This window comes from Protopterus annectens, chromosome 3.part1 (assembly GCF_019279795.1).
Source record: "Protopterus annectens isolate FY-2018-M chromosome 3.part1, PAN1.0, whole genome shotgun sequence".
Lineage (NCBI taxonomy): Eukaryota > Metazoa > Chordata > Ceratodontiformes > Protopteridae > Protopterus > Protopterus annectens.
The window spans coordinates 1,270,389,006-1,270,414,931 of NC_056732.1; the positions used below are offsets into that span (position 1 = coordinate 1,270,389,006).

The 25,926-nt window shown below is 39.2% G+C and overlaps 1 protein-coding gene across 2 annotated transcripts in view; it reads left to right on the plus strand.

The window, feature by feature from the left end:
• LOC122798413 (ubiquitin carboxyl-terminal hydrolase CYLD-like) overlaps positions 1 to 25,926 on the plus strand; it is a 1,245,230-nt gene that overhangs the window by 977,856 nt on the left and 241,448 nt on the right. For both annotated transcript variants that reach the window (XM_044067332.1, XM_044067333.1), the window contains one exon: positions 16,731 to 16,797. In XM_044067332.1, coding sequence (XP_043923267.1) covers positions 16,731 to 16,797 — 67 coding nt within the window. The remainder of the gene's footprint in view (positions 1 to 16,730; positions 16,798 to 25,926) is intronic.

Below are 25,926 nucleotides of genomic sequence, written 5' to 3' on the forward strand. Positions count from 1 at the left end.
TACACTCCAAGGAGGTTCAGGATGTCATTTTGGAGGTCAGAAGGACGTCAACTAGAAAAGCTTACGCCACAAAATGGAAGCGGTTTTGCACCTGGAATGAGAAAAGGGGTCAGGATCCTGAGAAACTGAATTTACCTCAAATACTACAGTACTTAACTGAGCTGTTAAGCAGTGGACTTTCATTCTCCTCCATCAAAATTCATGCCTCAGCCATTTCTGCAGAATGCAACATTGACCCGCCCTTATTCTCACACCCTCTCTTAAGGCAGTTCCTCAGAGGGGCTAAGAATCTAAGACCACCAAGAAAACAGCCAATACCTGCTTGGGATCTCAATTTCATTCTGGAAAAACTGACCTTGCCTCCCTTTGAACCAGCTTCCTCATCAGATTTGCAATATTTGTCCTGGAAAACAGCTTTCCTTCTGACAATTACCTCAGCTCGTAGAGTTTCAGAACTACAAGCACTCATGGCTGTGCAGCCTTTCATCATCTTCCATCAGGACAGAGTTTCCTTGCGAACCAACCCGTCCTTTATGCCTAAAGTGGTATCCAAGGTAGCTTTGAATCAGGCCATACATCTACCTACCTTCTATCCTAATCCTCAAAACAAAGGGGAGAGACTACTACACTCCCTGGATATCCACAGACAGCTACGTTATTATCTGGACAGAACAAAGCCTTTCAGAAAATCAGACCAGCTCTTTGTGTCCTGTGCTGTAGGAGCTCAAAGAAAGCCAATTTCGAAACAGACAATCTCTAAATGGATAGCCCACTGCATATGCTTTTGCTATTCCTTTCATGGCAAGACTGTACCTACAGGCATCAGATCTCACTCCACAAGGGCCATTGCCACCTCTGCAGCCTTTCTCAGAGGAGTCCCTACCAAAGATATTATGGAAGCAGCCACTTGGAGTTCTGTACATACCTTCTCCAAGCACTACCACCTACCATTATACTCCAAAACCAGGGCAGGCTTTGCCACTGCAGTCTTGCAAGGCATCCTGGCTCCTCCGAGTACCACCTAGTGCCTACCACCCCTTTCTTAGCTTTTGGATTCTACCCATCTGTTATGACTGCAGCTGTATGCACGATGAACATAGTACAGTTTTGTACCTACCATAAATGTAGATGTTCGAGTGCTAATACAGCTGCAATCCAGGTTTCCCTCCCTCCTTCTCCTCTTGGGACAATCCTAATGGCTAACACCTCCTCATACAACATGATTGGGGTTTTCTTTTATGGTGTATTTGCTTGCACTATTGTTTTTTGATTTTATTGCATTGCATTATTACATATAATTATGTTTTGCCTTCCTTCTGGGGGCACCTGACATCTGGGGCAAGAAAAACTGAAGAAAATGGCGTCAGCTGGTTCCTTTATACCCCTGTCGCACTGACGTCAGGGAAGAAGCGACAACAACCGACGCCGGACCTAGACTTTGGAATTCGGCCGACCGAGGACCCGCCTGACGGCAGGAGAACCCCATCTGTTATGACTGCAGCTGTATTAGCACTCGAACATCTACATTTATGGTAGGTACAAAACTGTACTTTCTACCCTTTACTTTCTGTAGGGATTGGGAAGTACCAGGAAGTGTGACATCACAGCATGGGTGGGTTTTTAGGATGGTTGTGGTGATGTCAGTTTGGGGAGGGAATTGGCCAGAAAACTACCTGTATTCATTGGCCTTGATGATATCAATGAATTGGAGACTGCAGCAAGCTTTTCAAAGGGAGGGATAAAAGTTTTTGGGAAGTGAAACCACCACAGTACAGTAAGGTACTATTCTAGTGGATAGAAACAGTCTTTTTAAAATATTTTAAATGCTGTATTGTTGTTTATTCATAGCAGGGAGAGGAAATAGGGAGCAAAAGGACAGAGAAGTTGAGCATTTAATAAGAGTCCCGTTATTGTCCTTTAACTTGTTCAATAAATGTGTTAAAAAGTAAGCAAGGCAAGATTCAAGTAAGCTTTTCTATACATAGCTGTTGTTTTCTTTTCATTTTTCTAATCTTCCATCAAATTTTGTTTGATTTTTACTTTATTTCTTTTGCCAATAGCATGGCATGACCCACTGCCAGATCAATGCCCTCTCCATTTAGGAAAATAAACCTTACAGCTATCAGGAATTGTTCACTCCGTACTAGAGAAATGGAGGAGGCCTGTCATATTTGTGTCTTAAGGCTGCTTTCAATGCTCCCTGCTGTTATCACAGAAAGTGAGAATGCAGTGATATCAGCACATCTGCACTTGATTCCCATGTATATGTCACAGGCAAAGAAATGGTACCCAAGGAGACTGGGGCTGTGTCAGCTCATCACAGAAGAGTGCTCAATCTGTCTTCTTTTTACTTACAAAAAATGACAAAATCATTTTCCAGACTTTTAAAAGTGGATACAGTAATTACAGCAGAAGAAAGTTACTGGAAATCAAATGTTTTGCAGTGCAGACAAGCTGGCAGGATTCCCTGCTGTCTGGGGAATATTTAGAGCCTGCTTCACTCACAGAACTACTAGATCTTTGCATTTTGTCCAAGCAGTCTGTAAAGTACCTGAATCAAGCAGCAGAAGGATCTAGATCAATCCATGAGGCCTAAAATGAAGAGTTTGACAGAATCATAAACAGAGGCTGCAGAATGGAATTGCTGCCAAGCTGAAAACAAACCCTCACAGACCTGCATTACCTTCAATTCTGTTAGCCAACGTATGCGAAATCAACAACAAAATGGACTTTCTTAGACTGGAGATCTCCACTAAAAACAAGGTGAGAACTGCCAGTCTACTAATATTTAGAGAAACTTGGCTGCATAACAAAATAAATGACAGTGCTGTGAACTTAGACGGTTTTGCTTTGTTTAGACTGATAGAAACCAATCTCTATGTGGAAAAGTTAAGGGAAGTGGGTTGTGTATGTAAATGAAAAATGGTGCATGAACTGTGAAATCGTACTAGTACTTTCATTCTTGACAGTGAAATGCAGACCTTTCTACATACCCAGAGAGTTTAATGGAGTGTATGTAACAGCTGTGTAGATACCAACTAGTGCTAGTAACTCTGACACACTTGGCATACTGCACAATTCCATATGTTAGATGCAAAGCAAAAATCCTGACTGTGCATATGTTGTTATCTGGGGACTTCAATAAGGTGGATCTCCAAGAGGTGCTACCCCACTACCATCAGTTTGTGGACTTCCCCCAAGGGGAGCAAATACCCTTGACAAGGTTTACACCAACAAAAAGGGAGCGTACAAAGCAGTGCAGCATCCAGACTTGGGCATATTTGATCATTTTTCAGTAAGATTAATACCTGCTTACAAACCTCTGCTGATCAGAGAGAAACCCAGTGAGAAACTGATTAGAGTCTGGAATGAAGGGGCAATGGAAAGTCTCAGGGTCTGTTTTGATAATGACACGATAAACACCAAAACCAGCAAAACTCAAAAAACAAAAAAAATATATATATTGAGCAAAGAGGCAGCAGAAAAGACTGAGAAAAATCTTTATTACAGCTCACATACACCACTGGTACCGCGGCATTTCGCCTTCAATTGATAAATGTGCAATATGACAGCCATAATTTTGTACACATAAAACTCCAATTAATCAATTATACCCTTAAAGTGAAAACACTTTTTTTCAAACATTTTTATATACACAACTTATGAACTTGCAAATATATGAATCTATAAATTCTAAAGTGAAAAAGCATTGTCAGTACCCATTTATATATGTTTTACAATAGACTTTTTAACATTTTACAGTTTTCCAACAAATATTGTAAACATAGTCACCACGTTTTATTTTAAAGTCTAAACACTAAAAAACGGACTTATTTAGTTCACCAAATTTACCTCAAAATTAAGACCCCTCGGGAATAGTGTTCTATAATTCAAAATGAATTTACTTTCCAAAGCCAACAGTTTCCTGTCAGTATCATCCCCTTATTTAAAACAGGCTGAGCAAGAACACTAAAGAAAAAAGAAGATACAGTTAATTTATGTATGTTAATAGAGGGTTCCACAACTGGGCTCCTTATGTTGACATTCCGAATGTCCTTTAAATGTTCCATAATCCTCACTTTTACACCTCTCTTAGTTTGTCCTATATACCACTTAGTCTCAGCACACCCACAACCCACTGCATAGACTTACCCCACAAGAATTGCAATGAAATCAACTTTTACACACATACCTTTTATCATTAATAAATTCATCTGAAATATCTCTATTATATCTACATACCTTACAGTGACCACAGGCATACATTCCCAAAGACTCTAGTGAGACACCAAATTGACCCATGTTCAATAGTTCTTTCAGATTGGCATATCATCCATAGGAAAACCTAACAAACCTGGGAAACAACTTACCTACATTTATAAACGACATGCATAAATCTAAAATAATCCTTCTCATGATTTCAGGAAACCTGAAAACTTGGAAACAAAAAAGATTTCTCTTTTATCAGAGTCATCATCTCTGATCTCATTCATATGTCTCCCTTTTCTGCCAGGTGATTTTCCAACCAAAACTTCTTCCAAGGTATGTTGTAGGTCAATTTCACTGTAACCTCTCACAGAGAGAGCCTGTTTTAACTTCCAGAAGAAACCTCTTTTTGTAATTTTCTTCTGAAGTATTACAAGAAAAACGTTTAAATTCACCTAGGGGCAAAGACTTAAGCAAGTGGAGAGGGTACATGCTATCTGCATGTAAAAAATTATTTACTACAGTAGCTTTCCTGAATGGTTTAAACTGGATATTATTTTTGGTGTCCACATAGAACTCAACATCTAAGAATTCAACACTAGATTCTCCTTTCAACATTGAAAAACTCAAATTATGCTCATTAGAATTCAAACCAGAGAACAAAATGTCAAAATCTTTAGAATCACCCTTGCATAAAAAGATGAGGGCATCAATATATTGCTTAAACAACACAACATTTTTCTTATAGAAATCAGAACTGTAAATATATTTCCTTTCAAAATAGCCCATATATAGAATAGCATAAGTGGGGGATATGATGCCCCCATTGATGTCCCCTTTAATCGAAGGAAAATTTCATTCTCAAATCTAAAATAGTTGTGAGTAAGACAAAATTCAAGCAACCTCACCACAAACGCAGTTCTAGGACCTTCACCAAAATGTCCCAAATAGCTTCCAAACCCCACTTTAACTGTATATTTGTATACAATGAGTTGACGTCAACCACTACCCAATAATAATCATGCCATGAAACATTTTCAACTTCTTTGCATAATTCCTCAGTATTAGTCACATGTGCAGGAATTCTACTCAAATATTTTTTCAAGAGTGAATCCAAAATGTGCCTACATTCTGCAAATAGGAGCCAACCCCCGAAACTATTGGTCTCCCTGGTGGGTTTACAAAATCCTTATGCAGTTTAGGTAATGCATAGAAGGTGGGGGTCACATGGTTTTTCAATGTGCAATTTTTTAACATTTTCCCTAGTGAGAAAATCTAATCTTTCTCCCCTTTCTAAAATTTCAAGAAGTTGCTCATTAAAACTGTTCACTGGGTTATGACTAAGTGTAATGTAGTCTTCCCTAACCAGCAACAGCTTATACACCATCTCATTCTAGACATAACCACCCAATTATCCCCCTTATCTGCTTGTATGAAAACATAATCTGCCAACTTACTTCTCAATGCATTCAGCATGTTCCATTCTTCTTTAAAAATATTATAATGTTTAACAATTCAAAATATTCATGCTCAACTTGTTTCAGTAGTATTTGTTCAAACAAAATCACAGCCGAGGATAATTTGGTTGGCATAAATTTACTCTGGGTAGGTAAGCTAGGGACACTCATTTATCCATATCCAGTTTCAAACTGTTCTTCATCAGCTGCATACACATCAATATCAAATTCAGAAAAACATTCCTCATAAACAGAAACATTTAACAATGGATCATCTTCAACAACAACACTTTAAGGGTATAATTGATTAATTGGGGTTTTATGTGTATAAAAGTATGGCTGTCATATTGCACATTTATCCACTGAAGGCGAAATGCCGAGGTACCAGTGGTGTATGTGAGCTGTATTAAAGATTTTTCTCTGCCTTTCCTGCTGCCTCTTTGCTCAATACATATTTTTTTGTTTTTTACTGTGTTGATAATATCTGCTGGGATGTCTTCAGTGAAGCAGCCATTTTCAATCAGCATGTGAACGTAGATGAATACACAGACACTACAATGGCGTATATTTGAAAGTGCATGGAGGACGTATCTACAACCAAGAAGATTACAATCAGAGCCAATCAACCTTGGCTAACCAGCAGAATATGAACTTCTGAGGCATTGAATGAGGCATTCAGGGGCCAAGGGCAAGGTGGGTCTAAGTGAAGCAAAGGCTAACCTAAAAGGGGCATCAAAGAAGCCAAGAGAGAGTATGGGTTTCTTCGAGGACATGAGGGATGCCAGGAGCCTCTGACAGACATTCAACAGCTACCTGACTACAAACCAAGTCAGTTTGATGTGATGGCAGCAGGAAATTTCTGGACAGGCTGAACTCATTCTGGAAAATTTGAGAACAACAACCTGGAGGCTACCAAGCTACCCAGTCGTCAGTATGAGGCAGTGCTCAAACTTAACCCTGGAGAAGTGAGAAGCCATCTTAAGAAAGTGAAGCCTAGGAAGGCTGCAGGCTCTGATAACATTCTGGGCAAAGTATTAAGAGAATCCGCAGACCAACTGTACCTAATCCTTACAGATATTTTCAATACCTCCCTGGCTGTTGAAGAGTGCCAGCATGCTTTAAGATAACTAATATAATCCTACTGCCCAAAAAAGCCAATCCAACTAGCTTAAATGACTACAGACCAGTGGCACTAACCTGAAATGTAATGAAATGCTTCTAAAAGGTGTAAAAAAGCATCTGTCAGAAGCTCTGCCACAGACCTTCGATGCTCTACAGTTTGCCTATCGGCCAAACAGATCCACTGCGGATGCCATTTTGGTGGCCCTGCACCTCCCTGTGGAACATCCAGAAGAGATAAACAACTATGTCAGGCTGTTTATTGAATTTAGCTCAGCATTCAGCACAGTGGTTCCCTTGCAACTTATAGGCAAATTAATTAATCTCGGCATCAACAACAGCTTCTGCAACTAGATCCTTGACTTCTTGATTGGAAGACCGCAGAAGATGTGTGCTGGTAACAACCCATCAGGTATCATTACACTCAACACTGATGTGCTTCAAGTGTGTACTTAGTCCTCTACTATTCACTATCCTTACCCATGACTGCTCTGTGAAATTTCCTACTAATCATATCATCAAATTCGCAGATGATACCACTGTAATGAGTCTCATAAGGGATGATGACGAAAGGAAGTACAGGAACAAAGTCAGTTCTTTGATCAAATGGTGGGAAAATAACTTGGATATGAATGTCAACAAAACTAAAGAAATTATCATTGACTTCAGAAAAAGGTCTGCCATTCACTCACCGCTTGAGATCAACTGTGAGATGGTAGAGAGAGTTCAGTCTGCAAAGTTCCTGGGGTACTTATCTCAGAAGACCTCTCTCGGTCCATGAACACAGGCCAGATAATTAATAAAGCTCACCAACGTCCACACTTCCTGAGAAAGTTCAGAAGTGCAAAGCTTCCACTAAATGCTCTATCCACTTTCTGTAAGGGAGCTTTTGAAAGTATTCTCACCTGCAACTTTACTGTGTGGTATGGAAACAGTACTACAGCGGAGAGGAAGAAGCTTCAAAGAGTGGTGAGGATTGTGGAGAAGATAATGGGTGCAAATCTTCCAGCCATGCAAGAACATTTTACAACAAGAAACATTAGGTGGGCATGCAAAATACTTATCACATCCAGCATTTGTCTGGTTTGTTAGACTTTCATCTGGCAAGCGGTACCACAGCATACACTGTAAGATCTCCAGGCTCTTGAACAGCCTCTGTCCAACAGTAATAAGGCTCATAAACTCTGACATCAACTTGGATGTCTCCTACATCCAAACAAGTTTCACTAGTAATATTTTAATTACATTATGTAATTCAATATAGTTAATGTATTCTTACAGAAGTGCAATATCTTTCTCTTAAAAGTGCAATTGCAATAATTCTTCATGTGCAATATTAACAAACTGCCTTTCCCTTTTTCTGTGTACAGTATTATTTGTTCATATGTTTAGGTTTATATGTATGGGTAGTTTTATCCGACTAGAAATAGGTTATAAGGAGTATTTTTTATGTGTATTAGTTATTAGAATAGTTGTGTATATGTAATGTTTTATTCATGTGATGATGTCAATCTTCAGTTAGTCCTTGACTGTGGGTTCAGTTCTGAGCCTCGGAACCAACTCGGCCATTATTCCAGCTCACGCCCTCCAAAAACTCTTGCGCTAAGTTCTACCCATAATGCTCCTCACAAGATTACCTCAGATCTCATTTGCTGCCGCTTAGTGCCAGACGCGTTTTGTCCTCAGAGCTCTCGAGCGACAACTTGTATATAAAAAAAAAAAAAACTAAGTTTTCTTATAATTTTCTTATAATTTCCTGTTGAATCTTTCATATTCTTCCACTACCCAGCTCCTCTTTACTGCCTATCTTTGGTCATCTTTACCTTTTTCTCTTTCTTCTACTGTACCGATAAACTTAATATACCATTGCTGGTAATTCTTCCACTTTACCTTAACTGGTGTTTCACAAGTACCATTGTTCATACATTTCTTTTCCTTTGTTTTCAACCTGCATTTCAAAAAAAAAAAAACTTTTCTGGTCCTCTCAGCTTTCTGTGTGTGTGAGCCCATTGTTCTGGTGGAAAAACTTAAATGAACGTCTGGCGTCAAAAGATGCTAGAAGTGCAACATAAATTTACCAAACTCAGACGGACACTCTCTCTGTGTCTGCTGTCTGGTTTTAGTCATCAGGCTCTAATAGACCATAAAAATAAGTTAATTTTGAAAGGACTTTTAAAGTATGACTTTGACGAGACTTTATCTGTATCCAAATCTAAGACCAATGTCAGCTCCCCCTTCCTCTTTTTCCTCTTCCAGCGGACAAGAAAAAAATCAAAGAAGAGGAGCCATTCAGTTCAGACAAATTAATCAGAAACACCTGCTAAAATTTCTAATACTTACACAGTTCCCATAGCTTCTTCAGAACTGATGGGACAAGTAATTGAATTTTCAGTGCCATTGGTGCCGGTCTCTGCACCGTCTACATCAGTGCCGACAATTTCTTTCAATTCCTTCACTTCAGTGCCTTCCAAACCCTCAATTCCATCTGCCTCAGAACTGAAGGAAATTTCTTTCAAGGACAGGCCCTGAATGAGGTATTCACCATATGTGGACCCCTTTCATGACCATCCTCCAAGTTCTTTTTTGGAAAGACCTTCTCTCAGATCTCCATCGATTTCTTTGTTCTGATTCACCAAAAGCCTAACAGAATCTGATATCATGAGATTGGTGGACCAACTCCTGGTGGTGGGGGGATTCCCTTCCTCTTCAGTTCTTAGCATTTGTAGGGCTAGAACCTTGCCAATTTCCACACCGTTCTTTGTTCCTCCTCCGACTCCAGCTGAGCCTTCGGAGTCCCCGGTGCTGACGTTTCCAGCTTCGACTGTCTTGGTGCCAGTCAGAGCTTCTTCTCCAGCACCAATAACTGCCTTGAATTCTTCAGGGTTGTCTGAGCTGGAGACCTCCCAGGGTCAGAGCTTCATTGCCAGTTCTGGGGGGGCATGGTTCCACTCCAGTGTTTTCAAAGCTGTCCATGCTTCTTGGTGCATAGGCACATGTAAGCTCAACTTTGGCTTTTGCTTCGAAGGCAGCTTCCATGGTGCGGGGTGGGACCATGGTTCTGAAGGAGTCTGTTTTGGTTCTGGGCTTTAGTCCCCCTATGGGTGGGCCTGCCTTCCAGGCCATGGAGAGGCCCTTGTCCATTGTTTGCAAACAGTCTATACCTCCCTTGTCGGACCAAACATCTTGTCCTTCCCCTCAACCAGAGTTTCCCCAGTCTCTACCTTGGGACAGCAGGCACAAAAGACTCTAGATCTAACCATGGTGTTTATGTCCTCCTTGGATACCTCTCTGACCCATCCCACCGAAGAGCTACCCCTGAAGAGAAAGTGCAAGAGGAAGCAGTTGGACTCCTCTGAAGAGTTTTGCAATGAATATACTAATTTCAATGAAGAGGAAGTTTCCCCAAAGTCAGCCCTGAAGATGTCTCCTTCAGGGACATTCTACAGATCCTAAAACAGAGTAGTGGCTGGACTTCCCTCCAGTCTTCCTCAGAGGACTCAGTATACCTAGAGGCGGATGATCTCATTAAATTGATTGGTCAGCGAGCTTGGAAATTACCTGATGCTATCGAGCCAATCCCTAACAGACCAGGCCATATTTTATCAGCTCCTCAGGATCAGCAGCACTGGGCCAAGGGAATACCAGTAGATACCATGGTGGTAGCAGCAGCCAGCAAGAAGGAACTTGCTAACAAAAGTCCTACTATCCATCCTCCTAATAAAGAGTCTAGGGTGATGGATAGGTTTGGGAAGTGTGTATACACTTTGACCTTCACACTAAGGTCCTTGAATTACATTGCACAATTTGAGACTTCAACAAGATCTGATTAAAGAACTATCAGATACTCTGACAGGGGCAGTAGCTGAAGGCATGCCAGACAATAGCTTTTCAGCTCACAACCCTAGAATCTATTTCTAACTTGTCCATGAGGCTAATTCCGCATGCTGCCAAAGGGACGATGAGGGCAACAGGTTCAGGCATGGCCATTAGAAGACGCACCTGGATGCATTTATGTGATTTTGCAAAGCCATTTAAGTCTTCTTTCATCAATGCTCCATTTGATGGAATATCCCTTTTTGGTTCCAAAGTTAGAGACACTCTGGCCAGATGTTAGAAAGATGGGAAGACTCTTTCTGACATGGGCTTATGCTTTTCCACTCCTTAACAGTCTTATTCCAGGAACCAGATAAGTTGAAGGCTATGGATCAAGAAGTCCCAGGGGCCTTTCCTAAACTCACTTGGCAATGACTTTCCCTGGGGCAGTGGGGGGGAGTAACAATGGAAGACACCATGCATGAGGCAGAGGTGACCCACAGAATCCGGGTTCTAGGTATTCTTTCTGTGGTAACTCCTATCAGCGCTCCTGAAAGGAGGCTCAATTGCCATCCTCTGGAGGCAGTTGGTGGGCAATTATCCCTGCACTAACCTACCTGGCTAAGAATAACATTGGACAATTGGGTGCAGAGGATTATAACCAGAGGTTACAATATCCCTTTCTCAGAAGAACCAAGGAGATTGAAAAGAATCCCAAACATTCCACCCAGTCACAGGGATGCAGCAGTCTTAGAAATTCAAAAACTTCTCAACAAAAGAGTCATCCAAGCAGTCCCACCAGACCAGACAGGATCCAGAATTTACTCAAGATTCTTTTTAGTGCCAAAGAAAACAGGGGACTGGAGACCAATTTTGGATCTCAGTCAGTTGAAAAAATTAGTTCAACAAACCAAATTCCAGATGGTCACAGTTCAGTCTATACTTCCATTCTTGGAAAGAGTCAATTGGATGTGCTCAATAGATCTTCAGGATCAGGATATGTGCTACCATATAAAAATGGAGAAGCAATCCAGAAGATTTTTGTGCTTCCAGCCAGGAGCCAGTCATTATCTGTTCAGGGCACTGTGCTTTGGCCTTACCACAGCCCCCAGGGTATTCACCAAATGCATGTCAGTTCACCTCAGACTGCTAGGATTCTGGGTGTTTCCATGTCTAGACGGCTGGCTTTTCACTGCTCCCACCAGGCATATACTCTTAGAGGCAAGAGAATATGTTCTTCTACTATGTTCCATCTTGGGTATCAGTATAAATTATGAAAAATCCCATCTGGAGCCAACACAACATTTGGAATTCATAGGAGCAGTGTTTGACACAAACATCGGCATTGCATCTCTTCCCACAGAAAAGACTTAAAGGATAAGATTGCAAGTGAGCCAGAATATTCACACCAAGAAGGTGACAGCAGGAATCCTTCTGCACACTCTAGTATCAATGTTGGCCTCTATCACTCTAGTTCCCCTTACGAGATATCTCATGAAAATTCTTCAATGGCTGCTGGTTTTCCAATGGTCTTTACTGAATCAGTCAGTGTCCCATTTGGGTATGATCACCAATCGGTGCAAGGAAGATCCGAGTTGGTGGCTTCATTCCAATGAAATTTTGTCAGACCCTTTGTCCATCCTCAACCCCAAGCCATAGTGACCACAGACACTTCCTAGATGGGGTGGGAGGCATTATCTAGGAAAAACAGTCCAAGGCACTTGGTTCCAGCTGGAGGCCAATTTGTATATCAGTGTTCTAGAGATGCAGGCAGTGCTCTTAGCACTGCAGGCATTTCAAAAAACCCTCCCCTTGGGAACAATTGTGATTCAAACAGACAATATGTCAGTAGTCTGGTAAATCAACAATCAAAGAGGAACCAGATCTTACCCTCTTTGTTGAGAAGCACTCGGAGTATGGCAATGAGCAATTTCTTCCAGCTGCTTTCTAATAGCAGCACACATTCTGGGAAGCTCCAGCATGATTTCAGACAAATTGAGCAGGACCATCCTCATGCCTCATCAGTGGTCTTCTCAATCCATTGGTGGCAGAAAATATTTTCCTCTACTGGGGCCAACCCTGCTGTGATCTGTTTGTGCCCCCTGAACAAGTGCAGCAGTTACTTTGCCATAATCCCCCCTCTGGCAGAGTCACCGAGAGGTGCTCTCCTTCACGATTGCTCCCCCCAATCTATTGTATGCCTTTTCCCACTTCCTCTCATATCCCAGTTTCTAAAGAAAGCCAACAGGTCGAAGAATAGAATAATTCTCCTCGCCCCATTCTGGCATCGACAGGTCTAGTTTTCCCTACCTTTGGCCTCATCTAATTCGGAAACCTTGGACACTGGACTATTGTCCCATCTGGACAGACTACTTCATCTGAATCTTCAGGATATCAAGTTCACTGAGTGGCTTCTCCAGTTCTGATGATTGACAGGCATTCTTCTCTCCCTTCCCTGGTCCAATGCATCGTTCTGGCCTACTACAAACCTTCAACTAGAAAATGATACCTTAACAAGTGGCATAAATGTTCTAAATGGACATCAGAGACTAACCTTGACTCATATTCAGCACCAATTGATAAAGTCCTGGAATTTTTTACATTACTTTTTGAAGCAGGAGCATCTGCCTTCACTAAAGTGCATCTTGCTGCAATCTCAAACTTTCTAACTAGCTTAAACTGTACTTCCTTAATGTCCCACAAACTTCAATGCTCAGACCTCCATATAAAGAATCTTCTGCACCTTGAGACTTGAGTCTGGTTTTTGAACCTTCCACAAATTGCAATCTGAAGCTTTTGTCCTGGAAAACTTTATTCTTAATAGCTATTACTTCTGCTAGGAGGATATCTGAGATGCAGGCCTTCTCTTACAAAACTTCCTATCTAATTGTTCATAAAGACAGGGTCTCCTTGCAAGCAAATCCTTTTTCTTTTTTACCAAAGGTAGTTTCTGAAACAAATATTAATCAGGCTATACAACTCCTAGCAGTCTTCCCCAACTTCTCAAATAAAGGTGAATATTGTCTACACTTACTAGATGTTCATAGACAATTATGTTTCTACATTCACAGAACAAAGGAAGTTAGAAAATCTGATCACCTATTTGTTTCCTTTTCTTCAGATGCTATGGGGAAACCAGTTTCTAAAGTTACTCTGGCTAAACAGCTTAGAGTTTTAGTTTAGAACAATTGGAAAATGCAACTACCAGGACCTGTTAAAGCACATTCAACAAGAGGAATAGCCGCTTCTGCAATTTTACATGCTAGAGCTTCCATAGATGACATTTGTGCAGTGGCAACATGGGCATCTCCTCATCCATTTATTACTCATTACAAACTGGATCTGGTCTCCAGGGGACGAGCATCATTTGGCTCGATGGTGCTCAGGAATATTCTTCTGTGAGTTGTCCCAAGATTTAGGTAGCTGGGGACTGTGTCCCACAGCCAAGACTAAGTGAAGATTGACAACATCAGGTAAAGAAGTTATGTCTTACCATAATGTTCAATCTGTGTTGTCGGTCTTCACTTATCCTTGACATTCCTACTCCCACCTGCCCTTCGGCTTCTTGGTGGATCGGATCTTTCCAAAGATTGGATTTCATTCTAGAAATACAGATGTGGTCTCTGATCTGTTATTTCATATCTGTCACTAACTCAATCTGAGGTAATCTTGTGAGGAGAATTATGGGTAGATCTTAGCTCCAGAGTTTTTGGAGGGCGCGAGCTGGAATAATGGCAGAGTCTGTTCCAAAGCTCAGAACCGAACCCACAGTCAAGGATAAGTGAAGATTAACAACACAGATGGAACATTATGGTAAGAGATAACTTTTTTTTTTTTTTTAAATAAATTTTCTCTGTACTCTGATGACGAGTTGATACCTGTAATTTCGTTTAGGTTGCACTTGTGTTTCCTAAATGAGAATAAAGTTTTCTTTGAATCTTTAAATCTTGAATCTCAGCCTGAAAGCGCAAGAAATCTAGACAAAGGGAAAAATAATGGGGGTACAAAGGCCCAAAAATAGGGACAGCTTTTGTTTTTCTTATGAATTCAAGACAGTTGATATACTAGCAGGTTTTGCAATAGAAAGCATTTTCTGAAGGGTATGAATTCTGAAACTCAGATTTCCATTATTATTTAGTGATATTAATCCTCAAAGATTTGCCAGAAAAACACCAATTTTTTTGAAGGACAGATCAAAAATGAGAGGTAAAAATCTGGACAGTTGACCGGTATGGACAGGACTTCTCATATGAAGAACATTGGACTTCCATAAGTGCGGGTCCAGAATAACAAGAGATGTGGTTATGTGAGCACACAGATTTGTCTGTTCAGGGGTAATCACACTGATATTTTTTCACCTACACAGTCTGGTGTTATTTTGCAAACTTGTAGATTAGATAGATAGATAGATAGATAGATAGATAGATAGATAGATAGATAGATAGATAGATAGATAGATAGATAATTTTGTTTGAAAGGTTTATGCAACCCTTTAGCTCCTGTCCCTACTTTTTTTAAAGATTGAAAGTCAGGGATGGGGACACTAAACCCACCCAAACAGAATTCACTTTAAAAACAGAACCTGGTAACAGGTGCCATGGCTGCTGACAAATCCAGTGCACACAGATTGCTGTCAGTTAGTCACTCTCCTCCAATCTCCCAATGTTATAAAAAAGTATGCAATGGTATCAGATTACTTTGCTGGTGTAACATTTTGACAGATATGAACATACCATGCTCAGGTCCAAATGCCCTCAATTAGCATCAGTTTCTGCTTGTATCCCAGTTATGTTTCACTCTTGATCAGCTTTTTTCTGGTCTCCAGTAGGAGCCAGTTTAGTAGTAACAGATCCCTATACCTTTCCCGAAGCAAGTGAACTGGCCTCCAACTACTTAAACCAGTCCCATGGCTGACTGCTTTAGTTCCTAGGACGCTGGCTCCAGAGTGATACAGATGAACACTTTTCAGTGACAGCAGGTCAGCTAAATATGTGTTTGATTCATCTTTTCTCATTTCTTCTAAGGTACCCTGAATGGCATACAGTACCTGACTCAGCACCTGGCTGCAACACTGTCAGACACAAGTATGATGGTACACTGACAGAAAGGCCTACAATATATCCTTTCTAAGATGAATTTTCAAATTTGACCACAGATTTCAAAGTTAGAAAAAGTTATTGTCTTGAACACCAGTAATGTAACATTTCTCCTTCATGATTATAATTCTGTTTGTTCTACACAAAGCTCCAAAATATGGGATGCACAACTTTCAGATTACACTTCAGTCCATTTCCATTGAAGTTCCTTGCATTAACTTTCCTCTTGTCCTGTATCCAGCTTTTTTTATTTCTGTAACTCGTATGCATGGCTGCATACTTATTGGTGCTACATCTCAGCTGTTAATGTTAGAAGCACTTGTCTTTCCGAAACACTTTTCAGAATTCCCCACCATATTTCAGATGTTAATTCTACATTTCTGCAGGCCATTGTGCCCCCCAGTAGAATAGCAGATGTTTATTCTTCTTTCCTTATCTTTAAGTTGTTAGCCATTTCTGTCTGTAGTCTATAATCCAATGTTTGCTATTTCTGTGGTAAATTTAAATGGTTGGGGCACGTCGCTCAATTTATTTACAGAATCTGGGACTAATTGAAAAATAATCAGGGACATTTTTAAATATTGGTGATAACTACTTGGAGTATTAACAGAATATGAATGCATGAATTAACATGCATTTTGTGAAGCAAAATTAAATTGTAACTAATCATCTGTTTGAAATACAATCCACTACCTTTTCTCAAAAATAAAAAAGTAATGTAAAATTTTTTAAGGAGGACAAAGCAACATTTTGAGCCAGACTCAACGATGAAAATCAGGGCAGTTGAGAGGCATATGGGACATTAATCTTCCACTGTATGTTGTCCATAGGGATATTCTGATGTTGTTTTGACGTGTGTTATGAACATTTTATTATGAATTATTTGACATGCAGCATTGTGACTTAACACTCAGTAAAATATGATTTCCCTGGAAGGCTGTTCAAGTGGTTATCTTTTTCATTTTTTCCTTATTGTTTATTTACTTAAGAATATACATTTATGTGTAAAAATAAATGAATGCTGTATTTGTTTTTTCAGATCCTGAAGAATTTTTGAATCTCATAATGCATTACATATTAGGAATTGAACCACTTCTTAAGCTCCAGTAAGTTAAATATTTTGAAGTATTACCATTTTAACTTGTTGTGCTAGGTACGCTATATGCATAAAGTATATTACTGTCATTATTTATATGGTGATATCCTACAGACCATTGCACTCGAAATACTGCAAAGATTTACTGGAATCACAAATTACAAACAGAATATGCAAGCATGTGCTGCTGTATACCTTTATTTGATTTGTGACATTTTCTGTATGCCATCTCAGGTAAATGTTTTGTTCTTAACAGTAGAAGGTTTCTTTCAGAAACTGTGATTTACCCAAGGTAAGGCGTGTCTAGTGTAAGGCAGAGATGCTCATTTGTCACCACTAGTGGTGTATTTATTTTCCCGTAGAGTATGGATGAAACATGTCATCCCCAATTGGAGGATGATCATTCTCTCCAACAGGTTGTTAATGTATAGATAAGGCCAGGTAAAAAAAAAGTCTGCTTAAGCTGCCATGAAGCTTGAACAGAAAAAAGCAAACGGATGACATTTTTAATGTTTACTAAGCATGGCTTTGTTGTTTACCAGATGTAAAATTAAAGAAGAAAAGTTCTGTGTGTGAGTGAGTGCTTGAGTGACTCAGTGAGTGAGTGAGAAGCATAGCATGTCTTCTTTCAAGTGCAACAGGCAGTCCACCAGCATGCATTGTCTAAAAAATAAGTATGAAACCGTAACATCTGACATTATTCATCACTTTACTGGTAGATCACTGAAGACTATAGTCAAGCATTCTGTGAGGAACAGAGCAAAACTATCTGGCAAAATCAGGGACATTTTGAAAAATTAAGGACTGCTAAGGGGCATGGTGGGGTTGCAGTACCTTGTGTTGCATGATTTTGTTTTCATTCATGTGATCACAAAGAGATGTCTGAAGTGTATTCAGCCAACTAACTGGCTGTAATTGCTAAACAAATGTGTGCGTTTGTGATCTTTTATGTATATATGTGTGACTTTGTCTGCATTTCTGAATGTGTGGGTGTGGACATTAAATACTTGTATCACTTTTGTTCTGAATGTAAAATCCTTCCTCCAATAACAGTTGCATATGCTACAGCAAGTTTGAAACATTAGGCAGAGGAACTATTTTACATTAAAATAGTAAAAAAAGCATACAGTAATAAATGAAATACAAAACAATTTAATAGTCCATTCTGTAAGTGTAATAATTTCTTCCAGGGTGGACGTTATCGGGGTAATAACATCCTTCCAAGGTTGATAAGGTTCTCCACCTAAAGCATCAGGCCTCATGACCCCAAGGGCAAGCAGTGATCTTCTGATATCAACTGTGGCATTAGCACTTTCTTGTTAACCAGGGTAGTCCCACTAGGCATTGGTATATTTCTAGATGAGATTCAAGGCTATATTCATACCGTCTAAGAGTGATTTGGACATGACAACAAACAAAAAAGATTAGTATTCCGGGCTTACCTTTGGCCTCAGATGGGGAGTGAATCAACAGCAGGACTTGGAAAGCTTGTAGAATGAGTTTTAAAAATAAAGTTTGTTTATATTTGTTAACCTGGTTGGAGGACTGGTCTTTCAATGCACAGTAACTAGTAACTTTCAGGTACAAGTAATTCACAGTACAAGTTGCAATAACTGCTGCAGCTAGTAGCACATGTTACAATACATACATATAGAGAAGAGTAAAACTATTCACATTTGTCACACAGTGTTTACATTGGACAAGGCATGACGCATTACTGTATTGAAGTACTTGATATAACTGTGATCCATGTGGTGGATAGTTGTTGCAGAGTGACTGTATAAGCATGTGTGTACATATGTGAATGTATACAAGCTATTTCAAGTGACAGACTGCTGGTGGTAAGTTACAAGGACCTGGTAGTAGTATATGCAGACACATTTCTGCATGGTTTAATTGTATGGGCACTATGGTATTCAGTTTTTATGATGAAATTATTTAGGAGGTGTTTTTCATTCCCAGAAAATGCAGGAGTCAAAATTATTATTATTATTTTTTTTTTGGGGGGGGGGGGTCAAAGTTAAAACTAGAATAGAAAGGGAATTACGTTTCGTGACCCTGGTGATGCTTTTAGCTTCTTTGTATGCATTTTTATTGAACTTGGGTTCATATAAAATGTTTGTTATTGAAAATGTTATGGTTGAAGTATTCTAAGCAGTGGGAATTTAAGTATAGGAAATTAAATAGATATGAAAATCATATTCTTATGTACTACTACTGGAGAAGTATAACGGTATGGGATTTAGATATAAATGATGTGGGATTTGACAGGAAAAAGGTATAATGAAAATAGCTGGTGATGCTATCTTATGGTTCTCTATAAAAATGTGCGTCAAAAGGTAATACAGGCAGTAGCAAGAGAACAGATAAGGTCTAAGAAAGAAGGTGAATGGTAGAATATGGAGATATTCTTAAGGTAATCTGCAGTTTAAGGCAAAAATGGCATTTTAACAGATGCAAGAAGGAATGTGTAGTAAGAGTAGTTTGTAGTAAGGAGGAGTAAAGAGAGTGTTTTTTAAATATGTGAGATGAGAAATTTTTAGGGAAGATGTAAAATGTAGGTAAGTTGTCAGCATATAAGAACTATAATTTATAGATTGAGTATGGGTTTTATGTTAAGGATGAAAAGAATGAATTGAATATATATCTGTTGTGTATATAAAAAGTGTGTAGAAGGGGGGTATTGATGAAGCCATAAAGAAGATTAAGTATTAGATATGAAGGAAGGGCTGGTATAACTAGAAGGATTAAATATTTTTAGCACTGGTCTAAAGGCAGTAACAGTTGTTTTTTAGATATACAGGTTTGTTTGTAATTTATTTATTTACTAATGTATTTATTTTCCTTTTCATTTATTGTTGATATTGTACTTATTGCCATTTTTGCACTATTTATTTGATTTGTACTTATTCTTTCTAGTCTTGTTTTGATATGTAATCTGTGATTTTATTTACATATTTGTTGACCAGTGTAGAACACTGATCCAAATGGACCTATTTTGTTTGCCAGTTTTTCTTTGTTATGAGCTAAATGTTATTACCATTACTGATATGATGAAAAATTATATGTAAAGTGTGAATAAAGCAAAGCTGAGCTAACATCAAGTTCCTCTGAGACACTGGATTTATTTTACTGCTGCCTTGGATTTTTTACAACTGTTTATTCTGGAGCCATACCTTTGCAAATTTGACTTTCATTGGGTTTCTATTTTTATTGCGAAGGTTATAGTTGTTGGTTTGGTGAGTTCTTTATTCTTTCTCATATGTAAAGTTTTGTTTGAAGTTAATAAACTTGATATACCACAACTGTTTGGTCAAGCTGCAGTCTTTAACATCTGCCTAACCTAAAAAAACTCTTCAGTCAGATCAGATCTCTCGTTCACGAATTCATTCCAAAGTAGCTCTAAAATACTGGCTGCTAACTTCTCCCATAAGAGCAGTAGTGCATATAGAGGTCATTTTCAGAGAATGTTTCTACCACCATACTGTAAACAAATGTTCAAAACTCTTTGACCATAGCAGCTTTACCAATTTGAAAATTTTTCAACAGGCACACATCTTCACAGTGATGTAAATACAGACATTACAATTCAAAAGTATTATTTAATACTTGCTGATCAGTGCAGATATTATGCATATTTTTGCATATTTAGAAAAACAAGTTACAGCATCTCTATGACCATACCTTGTTGACATGTACTGTCTGCAAATGATTTGTTTAGATGTCACCTTCAAGACAGTATTGTGCCATGCTCGTTTAGTGAGACATTCACAGAAATATGATGTCATAGTTCTCATAATCCAATACTAAAGCTGTAAAATCTCAGCTTCTGTAACAGAAGTAGGGAATTTTTGCAGAGTGATGTGAGCTTCAAAATGAGTCATCATATATGTTGTCCCTGTGTTCCAATTCTAGAGATTTGGACATAATAGTAAGAAATATTTCCATAATGACCAAAAGATTATATTTTAACAAGTGTAATAGATAAAACATTAGGTATGGTGGAAATAGGTTCCTAATAATCACAGCTTCAACCCTATACTTTGCTCATCAGTTTGCCTTTTCTTTAGAGAGACGTCCACAAAAATATTAATTTTCATAATCTGACAAACTGTGATATCTGTCTGAGTGTGCTACCTACCATTCATGTCATGAAACTGTACATTTTACTTGACTTGACTCATCATTTTGTCATGCTCCTTTACAGAGTCATTTGCAAAAATATTGAACACATCATAATTTTCATAACCTAAGTAATAGATGAACATTGTATTTGTCGAGGTATTTAACAGACAATTTCTGTCTTGTCATGAAGTCATACATATTGATGGTAACTTCAAAATTAGACTGTACTCATCATCTTGTCATGTGCCCTGACAGAGTTATCCACAAAAAATATGATAAACAGCATAATGTCATTACCCAAGTGAAAAAAAGCAATGATATCTGTGTGTGCACTACATTCAGTTCCTGTCATGTCATGAAGTTGTAAGTATTAATGCCAGCTTCAAACTTGGATCTCATTTCACACATGTATGAAAAAAATCATTATTTTCATGACTTGAAAAATAAACAGTGATATCTGTCTGTATATGCATCATACAGTTTCTGTATATCATGAATTCATAAGTATCTCAGAAGGATAATTTTTTCATCATCTTGCCAAGTTCCCTTGCAGTATTATTTAAAAAAATATGAAAAAGCATAATTTTCATAACCTAACAAAAAGTGATGTGTATCCATGCTACCGACTGTTCATGTCCTCTCATCACATTGTAGGTATTCATTGCATCCTCTAAATTAGACATTACTCATCATCTTTGCAATGTTCTTTGACAGAGCTATCCCAACAAAAAAATGAAAATTAAATAATTTGGATAAACTAAGTAATAAACTATGATATTAGTATATATCCAGTAGTGTGAACAGTGGCTGTAGATGACTGTCACTATTGATGTAACACCCCGGGCCACATGTGCCAAAATGGAGGAAAAGGGGATGTGGAAGATAAATGGATGGATCAGTGTGTGTCTGCTACATAGACTTCATGTCCTTTCATCAACTCATAAGTATTGTTGGCAACTTAAAACTTTTCCATGTTCCCTTATAGAATTATTAAAAAGTGAAAGTTATCATACCATGCTACATTCATAAAGTCCCTGCTTGCAAGTGCTTGAACCAGTGCAGGCCTGCAAGGAAAATCTTTCCATGTGTGCTACCTACAGTTCATGTAGTGAGGTCATCTCATATGTAGGCAGTTCTCCCAAGATATCTTTTCAACATGAAGAATGTAGAATGTGCCGGTGCTAAGTGAACTGTTTTTGCCCTAGTAGAGATGTTCCATGACCAGAACTCTTTACTGAGGAGAACAGTGTGATGGGACCAGATTTAGCAGTGACCTACATTTAAACCCTTAGGAGTAGAATAGCAGTTTATGGTTCATTTTATACCCAACTGTCCAAATATAATTCTCTGGAACTGTCATAAGAGAACCAATATGCATCTCTTTTCATGTATAGGTACTAAATACAGTATTTTACAAGCATTTGTATTGAGAATCTTGCATGTTGCATTATGCTTAGCTTCCATTAGGGGTGGAAGTGACTTCTTTTCATGGTAAAGGATGCAACATGTTTTTTAGCTGAAATTACAACAGTCATGTGAATCGGGTGTTCCTCTTAAATTAGGAAAATTTCTGTCAATGACTTTATGCTTGCAACCCACCAGCCCCTCTCAAATTTAGACTTATGCACAGCTACCACACTACATGAAAATAGTCATGCTCATCTTTGTATCTGAATTATTGTGTTCTATTTCATTGATATTCAGTGTTAAACTCTTAGCCTAGAGGATTTCTTTGTATTTATAAGTGTTAGTCACATATCTTTGAATTTATTACTGCTCAATATCTGAGCTGTTTGGCTTCTGCTACATACCTACAATCAACTGCATTAGTAGCGGAGTTAAGTACAAACTTGCAGTGTTAAAGATTGTACTGCATTTTATTTTTCTATTTAATTGTTTCATTGAATATTATGGGTTGTCTCTCTCTCTCTAGTTATTTATTTTTCCATTTAATTGTTTCATAGAATACTGTAGTCCCCCCCTCTCTCTGCAGTAAGTGGGGGCTATTGTGTTTCACTTCATTGATATTCAGTGTAAAACTCTTGGCCTAGAGGGTTTCTTTGTATTTATAAGTGTTAGTCACATATCTTTGAATTTATTACTGCTCAATATCTGAGTTGTTTGGCTTCTGCTACATGCCTACAATCAACTGCATTAATAGCTGAGTTAAATACAAACTTGCAGTGTTAAAGATTGTACTGCATTTTATTTTTCTATTTGTTTCATTGAATATTGTGGTCTGTGTCTCTCTCTAGTTATTTATTTTTCTATTCAATTGTTTCATAGAATACTGTGGTTTCTCTCTGTCTCTGCAGTTAGTTTCCTGCCTGCCCTCCCTGTTCCTGTTGTGGAATTAATCTTGGTGACTTTGGAATTGCCTGCCCCTTCTGTAAATTTGTGTTTCAACACTCCTCCTGGGTCTATCTCTTTTGCTCACTCAACCGAGTAAAGCAAGATCCTATTTTTGACTTCGGCCACTCCTACCAGTCCCATCTGTTCAGCTTTATCCCAGCTCAATTCCAGTCTAGTGTCACTAGCTCATTCTGCCTAATACAGAGAGAACATTTATGAAGGGCAATCCACTTAGGTCCTTAATTTTGAATTATCTTGTGTTTCTCTTTTCTCCCTTTCCACTTTACAAAAAAAAAAAAAAAAAAAACATTTTAAGCTTGTTTCCTGCCTTTCCTGTAACTAGTCTAGTCCAGATACAGATTTGATGTAACCATGACTGTTTGTAAGCTTCTGAGCCCCCAAAGCCTTTCTGTGTTGGAGGGAAGCCTTCTAGCTTATCAGTGGGAGTGGTAAGCACTAGGTAGCATATCTACCACAAGAGTGGTTTCTGGCCCAGAAATTGTAGTTTATTGGCTGTTTGGGCAGTTTTTCCATCTATTTCAACTTTCTGGTTTAAAAGCCAGTGTTTGCGCTCATTTCCCACCTTTCCTGTAACTAGTCTAGTCCAGATACACATTTGCTGTATCCAGGACTGTTTGTAAGCTTCTGAGCCCCCCAAGCCTTTCTGTGTTGGAGGGAAGCCTTCTAGCATATCAGTGGGAGTGGTAAGCACTAGATAGCCTATCTACCGTAAGAGTGGTTTCTGGCCCAAAAATTGTAGTTTACAGGCCGTTTGGCAGGTTTTCCATCTCTTTCAACTTTCTGATTTAAAAGCTTACATTTGCATTTGTTTCCCACCTTTCCTGAAACTTGTCTAGTCCAAATACAGATTTGCTGTATCCAGGACTGTTTGTAAGCCTCAGAGCCCCCTATACCTTTCTGTGTTGGAGGGAAGCCTTCTAGCTTATTAGTGGGAGTGGTAAGCACTAGGTAGCCTATCTACCACAAGAGTGGTTTCTGGCCCAGAAATTGTAGTTTAGCAGCCATTTGGAAGTTTTTCCATATCTTTCAACTTACTGTTTTAAAAGCCTGCATTTGCACTTGTTTTCCATCTTTCCCATAACTAGTCTAGTCCAGATACAGATTTGCTGTATCCAGGACTGTTTGTAAGCTTCTGACCCCCCAAGCCTTTCTGTGTTGGAGGGAAGCCTTCTAGCTTATCAGTGGAAGTGGTAAGCACTAGGTAGCCTATCTACCACAAGATCCAGGTACACATTCTTAGTTTTAGCACTTGATTTTGCTTATTTGTGCTCAGCACTTGTTCAGAACTTGTTAGCACTAAATAAGCTACAAATTACTACAGCACTCATCCTTCCTCTTTACCTAGAGGAAAACAGTTTTTGTACTTACTTTCCTCACTTGCTTAGAGAAAAACAGCTCTTATACTCACTTTCCTCACTTGTCTAGAGGAAAGTAGTTTTTTATTCAGGCATGTCCAATGGTCAGCTCCCAGTGTTCTCTCCTATCTGATTAATTTGGGCATCCTAGGGCAATGTAGCAATTGCCTCACGTACACAGACAACCCTCTCCTCCCACCACCCAACACCACAACCTGTGAGAGATGCACTTATCTAGCCAAACTGGAGGTAAAGCACTCTCCAACCAAGACTGAAATTGACAGTCAAGAGGAGAAGGTAAACACTTTCACCACACCACACTCATCACATAGTCCCACTAAACCTACACCACCAAAATCCACACATAGAAACACAACATTTGCAGAGGCTCTCAATAATAATATGCTCAAGCAACAGAGACCTTCAAAGCAGAAATGCAAGCAACCTCCACCCCCCAACACAACCCAAATCACATATAGCCCACAGACTGTGTGTGCCAATAAACCACAGCCCATAAGGCAAAACAACGTACCCAATACACTAGTCATAGGTGACTCTATAGTCTGGCACACTGATGTCCCACTCACCAGGCTAAACAAGGAGAAGGTTACTGTCAGCTGCCTGTTGGGTGCCAGGATCCGACGCATAACCCATGTACTCAGCTCACTCCACAAGTACAAATATGACTCTGTCATTGTCCATATAGATGTGAATGACCTAAGACGTACCTCCCTGGACTACATGAAAAGAGACATGGAAGAGCTCTCCAATCTTGTAGCCTAGGCAGGTATAACTCTAGCCCTGAGTAGCATCCTGCCATCGCCCAGAATGATACCGCAGCACAAGGAGAAAATGATTGACTTCAACAATTGGCTAAGCTTCTGGTGTCATTCTAAGTGGATCCAGTATCTGTCTGCCTGGGACGACATTGTCGACAGACCACGATGCTTTGCCAGAGATGGCCTGCACCTGTCGCCCCTGGGATTCCAGATACTGGCTAAGGGTCTTGGTGCCCGTATAGTGCCTTTTTTAGGCAAGGTTCAAATGACAAATTCACCACTATAACAGGAACAGGCAAGCAAAAACTGAGGGTAATGCTACTCAATGCTAGAAGTCTAAAATCTCAAAATGCACTCACTCAAGGCACTCCTTACAATGAAGAACATCGATATCTGTGCAGTGACTGAGACCTGTTTCAAGGCTCTAGAGAGCACCCCTGCATTACCAGGCTATAACTCATACCACACTTTTCAGCCAGCTAACCTGGACCAGAACACCAAAAGTGG